The 6,000-nt window shown below is 48.4% G+C and overlaps 1 protein-coding gene across 2 annotated transcripts in view; it reads left to right on the top strand.

Moving 5' to 3' along the window:
• The first annotated feature begins 537 nt into the window (after nt 1-537).
• Fgd4 (FYVE, RhoGEF and PH domain containing 4) overlaps nt 538-6,000 on the top strand; it is a 147,447-nt gene continuing 141,984 nt past the window's right edge. For both annotated transcript variants that reach the window (XR_012910440.1, XM_075970834.1), the window contains exon 1: nt 538-786. Coding sequence is in view for 1 of the 2 variants with exons in the window: in XM_075970834.1 (XP_075826949.1) it covers nt 636-786 (151 nt within the window). In the remaining variant the exon portion in view is untranslated. The remainder of the gene's footprint in view (nt 787-6,000) is intronic.

The raw sequence follows: 6,000 nt of genomic DNA, 5'->3' as shown, positions 1-6,000 counted from the left end.
AACTTTAATAGTCCTTCCACGTTGGAAAACGGAATTTGGGATAACCTAAATCTGTGTTCCCGGAGTCATGGTCACTCAGAAGGACACCAGAATAAATCTCATTCCCTTTAGGCAGAAAGGTGTGCTTCCTTATCCTTCCAACAGTGCTCCTGGCAAGATGATTCGGTTCTTCCTAAAGAGCGGCGGTGTGGACACGGCTGGAATTCCTGCCTAGCCCGGCAGTGCTAGCTCTCCTCAGTCGGTTTCAAAGCTTAGTTTCCTCACCTACACTTCTCAGCACCGCGGCCGAGAGGCTTTGGCCCTTGGAGTGTGGTAAAGGGCAGGACTGTTCTTCCGCCCTCCCGGGGCGTGGCCGGTAGGTGAGCGGAGCGGGCGAGGCGTTTCTGGGGTCCAGGTGAGCCTGGCAGGTGCACGCGGCCCTGCCCCGGGCCAATGGGCGACGCCGGTCCCCCGAGTCTCTCGGGCGGGTCCGGGCTGCGCTCTGGCGATTGGCTGTGCAGGGAGGTGACCTGGGCCGCCGCCCGCGGGTCGGACGGGAAGCGAGGCCTGCGGGGGCAGCGGTGGGCGCCCGCAGCCGCTCGGCCGGGACGTGGGCCGCGGCTTCCGGGGAGTGACCGCAGTGACCGCAGGCCACCATGAACAGCCAGGGCGACTACACATTCAGGCGGGTGGCCATCCGGCGGAAGTCAGGCGCCTACCTGCCGCCCGGGATCCCGCGGCCCTGGAGCAGACCCTTGCCGCCCTCCCGGCGGGCCGGCTTCCTCGCAGTCCCGGTCCAGGCCGCAAGTACGCGTGGGTGGATGGGGAGGGGCTCGTGCGGAGGGTGCTTGGGTGGGGGGGCGTGCCGTGGATGCGTGGGCTGCCGGGGGGCGTGCCTTGGATAGGTGGGTTAGTGAGGGGGGCGTGCCGTGGGTGCGTGGACTGGCGGGGGCGTGCCTTGGATTGGGGGGGGCGTGCCTTGGGTGAGTGGGCGTGCCGTGGATGCGTGGGCTGGTGGGGGCGTGCCTTGGATTAGTGGCTTGGTGGGGGGCGTGCCTTGGGTGAGTGGGCGTGCCTTGGATAAGAGGGTTGGGGGGCGCGCCTTGAATGGGTGGATTGGTCGGGGGCGTGCCGTGGGCCGGGGTTCGTGGTGGGAGCATGGTTTGCATTGTTTGGGTGGGCTGGTAGGGGTGTGCCTTGGGTGGGTAGGAGGGGGCTATTTGGCCAGCCTCCTGCAACGTTGATGGCACCCTCTCTCCTGAAGTGAAAGCAACCTCGGGGTTAGTTAATTGCAGGTTGAACGCGCTTCCTAGTTAGTTTGTCCTTTCTCTCAAGGCTTCTTTAGCAAGAAAATGACCGTTCTTGAAAAGTAAAGGTGTGTCTTTATAAAAAGTTATTATACAGCCAATTTTCTTTATACTGCTATTTAAGCTTCGCTAAATTCCTTCCTTCAGTTGACCTTGGTTCCCCGGCGTTTCCTTCTCAGAAGAGGCTTCCTACCTTCCTGAGGGCAAAAGTTAGGCACTCAGAGATCAGTAACAAGTGTTTACATTTATAAATTCTGAGTCTTAAAAAGAAATCTTCTCACCATTCTGTTATTGACCTTCACGGATTTTGTAATGATTGAGCACGCAGCTCTGATTACTTAATGTGGTTAAGTGTTGAGGATGGTAAATGTACCTTGTAGTCCTTGTCCCAAAGCCGTGGAAAGGTATACGGCAGAAAATCGTGATGGATGGTGTGTTCTAAGTGTGTGCCCGCGTTAGATAAGGTCGTGATGCGAGAAGATTCCCGAACAAGGAACTGGGTCATGGATACTCCTCCACACTCATTTCCTGCAGAAGTGGGAGACTGATGATGTATTGTTGAGATTTCTTCCAGTTTGGTCTGATTCACCAGTCTGAATGAAAGTGAAGCTTGCTTTGAATAGACTTCTGTATTTTGGAAGCATCGGTGTTTTTCAGGGCAGATGCTGGGCTGATTCCTTACAGCGTTAGTGAAGTGCTGTCACTTGGTTTATCTTCAGATGCTTTGCAGAGGTGATCAAGAGTGCAGGGGCTCAGTATAGTCTAGAAATTATTTCCTTAAGTCAGCTGTGCTTATAGAAAGAGTTCTGTTTGCTCTCTTGCTTTTTTCAGTGACAAGGATGGAACTCAGGGCACCACGGGTAAGCAGGCTACCACTCAGCTATCTTTTCTTCCTCTTTTAAGTTTTAAATAAGAGAATCTCATCTCTGACCCTTTAAGAAATAGAGTGCCTATGGGTGGTAGAGAAGGCTCAGCAGGTAAATTAGGCACTTACTGCCCAACCTAGGCCCTGAGCTCCACTCCTGGTACCCACATGTCTTCTCTGACACGGCTCCTCGTTTAAGAAAAGGAACATTTCTGTGGATAACTGCCCACTCTGACTCACTTCAACTGTGTGGTCCTCTGGAAGAGCAGCCAGTCCCTTAACCACTAAGCCATTTCTCCAGCCCCTGAATTAACATTCTATGTTTTAGAAGACAGCCAAGTGTGCTACTGAGACCTGTAATCCAGCACATGGGAGGCAGAGGCAAGAAGGTGGTCCTGCCTTGAAAGTCCTTAAAGCAATCTAGTTTCAAGTCAGTCTGAACTAAGAGTGAGATTCTGTATCATACATAAGGAAAACAAAACAAAACACACAGAAATGAAGTCAATTGGTTACTTATCCTCTCAAGATGGATTTCTTCCTGGTGATAATCAGTCACATGACCATCGTGGATACAGCCTCTTTCCATGAATTCTTATTCACAGCGGGAACGTCAGGTGACATCTTTGCTATAGGTCTCAAGAGTTACCTGGTGACATTCTTAGCTCTTGGGTTGGTGGGAGCTGGTGATCTGTTAGTTAACACATTTCTAAAGTACCCCACACTGATGGTCACAAACAAGCTACGTCACACACAAAGGTGGGCAGCGGATGATTATGAGCTCTGAGTTTCCGGAGTCCAGTCGGAGACGGGGAGGAGCGACAATATGAGCAGAGGTGTCAAGACCATGATGGGGACACCCACAGAAACAGCTGACCTGAGCTAGTGGGAGCTCACTGACTCCAGACTGACAGTTATGTGACTGAAGCAGCCGATGAGGCCACTGGCGGTGGGACCAGCATTTGTCCCTAGTGCTTGTTCTAGCTTTCTGAAGCCCATTCTCTTTGGAGGAATACCTTGCTCAGCCTAGATATGGGGGGCGGGCCTTGGTCCTGCTTTAAAGTGATGGGCCAGACTTTGTTGACTCCCCACGGGAAGCCTCACCCTCTCTGAGTAATGGGTGGGAGTGGGGTGGGGTGGGAGGAAGGTGCAGGAAGTGGGAGGGAGGAGGGGAGGAAGTAGGAACTGGGATTGGTATGTAAATATTGTTTTAAAATTTAAAAAATTTGTAAAAAAATAGCCCAAGATAACTTGATTCATACATTTTAAGGGATATATACAGTGTAAGATTGGAAGATTTTTTGTTATTAGGTGCCTTTATTATATTTGTATTGTAACTACTGGTGTATTTATACTTCTACCATCTTATTTTTAGGCTCTCTCCAGCTTTTTCTGGGCCTTTCTCTTTTTCCTGTCCCATAGCGGAGCATCTGAAGGTCTTGTGGTTGAGGAGATCTTTCCTACTCGGTGTTGTTTCTGCTGACTCTCATTGCAAGTAGCTCATTTATTTTATTTTTCCTGTTATCTGTGAAGTATCTGCATTGATGACAACATTCTGTTGTACACAGAAGTTTCCAGGAAAAAAAATCTTGTGTGTGGAGTTTAACCAGCTAGTAGAGATTCTACAAGGTTGATTGACTGATAAAAGAGTGTTAGCGATTGCCCAGAGCCAAATCTTTTTGAGTTTCCAAGAGTTGATGGATTGAATTTTCAACTAAACCTGTGCTCCTTGAGTCTTTCGGGCCTTGCCCCTAAAGGCTTCCTCTTTGCAGGCATTGAAAACACTTGTATGTAGTGGGTACAAGAAGCCGATGCTGTTTTCTGGAAATTATTTTTTTTAATAATATAGTCTACATTTCTCAGCTGGCTCTCCAGGCTGTTTTCTTACTGGTTTTAGAACTCATAGTCCAGACTCTCAGTCCGAGGTGGAGATACGGAGGCCCAGCTTGAGCGGTTTCAGAGAGAGCAAGGTTTCTACTGGCAGCTGGTCTAGAGGCCATCCATGAGGCCATACATACATACACGTGATATCTTGGCAAAGAATCTGGTTGTTTTCTGCCCTTGTCCTAAAAATTTACGGGAGGCTGAATTAAAAAGAATTGTGCTAGCTTCTTTGGCAGAGGAATTTTCAAGTCAGCATAAATAATGTTGAGCCTACAGAATGTGTATCACTGACAACTCTTATGCAGTTCTGTAGTGAAGAGCAAGAGGGGCTAAAAGAGATACTTAACGTACAGTTTGGAGAAAAAAGGAACACATGCCGCTAAGTGGCTATTTCCTGCATAGGGAAGGTGCCTTCAGGGTAAGACCCGCTCTTAGCTAAACTACAACTTGTGAAGGGAGAAAACCTAAGGGATGTTTACTTGCAGAAAGCAATTTCCTTAACATACAAAAACTGTTGCTAATGCAGTCACAGGAGTGAGAATCCATCCCAAGTTGGCAGGCAAATTTGGCAGTTTTGCTTATGTGTGACAGGCTTTGTGGACATGAAAAGATGCAAGAGAAAAGGGCCTCATGAATTTACCCCCCACAGTTTTAGAGAGCTGCTGAGGCCAGACAATACATGGCTGTGTATTTCCGGTGAAGCTGTGATAGGCCATTTCATGAAACTGTGGAGAAGTTAAGCCTGGGTTTTGGTGGAGCCCCCAAGATGTTGGAGATGCCAGAACCGTGAGCATTCTAACCAGGAGAACTGCAGACAGGGAGTGAACCAGCCCAGGAAAGAATGTACGTTGTGGGCAGCAAAGCCAAAGGTTGAAGCACAAGAACTCTTTGAAACTAAAGTCCAGACACTGCACGTCAGGAAGTGGCTCGTGTCAGGACTGCACGCACTAGGGGATCTGACGCTTGCCCTGCTCGGTTTTGGTCTTCCTTTAGTCCAGTCTTTCTCCCAATATGCCCTCATTCCTCAGTTTCGGAATAGGAGTGTATGTTTTGTGTCATTATAGGTTGGAAGGATATCATTTGTTTCCTTTTGCAGGAGGCAGTCTAGGGGTCGTGAAATGATGCGGTGTAGGGGTCTTGATGAGGTTAGTTTTCTCTGCCAGTTAAAGAATTAAAGAGCAGGAAAAAAAATCTGTAATGTACAAGTAGCAGCAGAGAAATCTCAAACCCCACGGAATCAGCAGTTGAAGGAAGGCGTTTCCTGGGGGTGAGGAAACACACACATAGCAGACACACAGAGGAAAGAACACCCTGCAAAATGGGGAGGACTTGAAAAGCTGCAATCCTGTCTCTTTTTGATGGTTTCAAGCCTTTGAAGATTCTTCCTCCCCTACTTTAGGGTTGGTTTGAAATCTGTTTGAAATAGTTGATTGGTCTGAACTGTTATGTGACAGTCTTGATCAGGCCACGGGGTATGAAATTTTTTGTTTGTTTCTCTGTGTAGCCTCCTGAGTCCTGGGATTAAAGGCTTATACCAAAATGCCTGATTTGGATATTCTTGTTATATTAAATAAAAGTAAAAATTATTATAAAATATAAGTGGTTTTTTTTTTTTTACCAAGTTGTGTAACAGATATGGTTGAAATGGTGTTTCAGTCAGTTACGTGGTTGGTATTCTGGAATATCTTCTATAGAAGCATAGAAACTGAAACAGCGCAAAGACCATTGGTTAGTAAGTTCCCACAGGAATGACTTTCCTGTAACATTCGGCAGCTGCAGGTGTTGGGTGTGTTCATGAACTGACTGGGAAAGAGTGTGTGTGTGTGGGTGGGGGGGACTGAAGGGAGTTTAAGGTCCTTAAGGAAGCAGGAAAAGCTCCACTGGATGAACTGTGATCACGCAGTTGGGTAACAAGTGCCAGGGAAAGTGTTTAATGAAGACTCTGGCCCTTCCTTGAAGGACCTCAGA

The sequence above is a fragment of the Microtus pennsylvanicus genome, chromosome 1, assembly GCF_037038515.1.
Source record: "Microtus pennsylvanicus isolate mMicPen1 chromosome 1, mMicPen1.hap1, whole genome shotgun sequence".
NCBI lineage: Eukaryota > Metazoa > Chordata > Mammalia > Rodentia > Cricetidae > Microtus > Microtus pennsylvanicus.
This window is presented reverse-complemented; position numbering and strand designations above follow the sequence as displayed.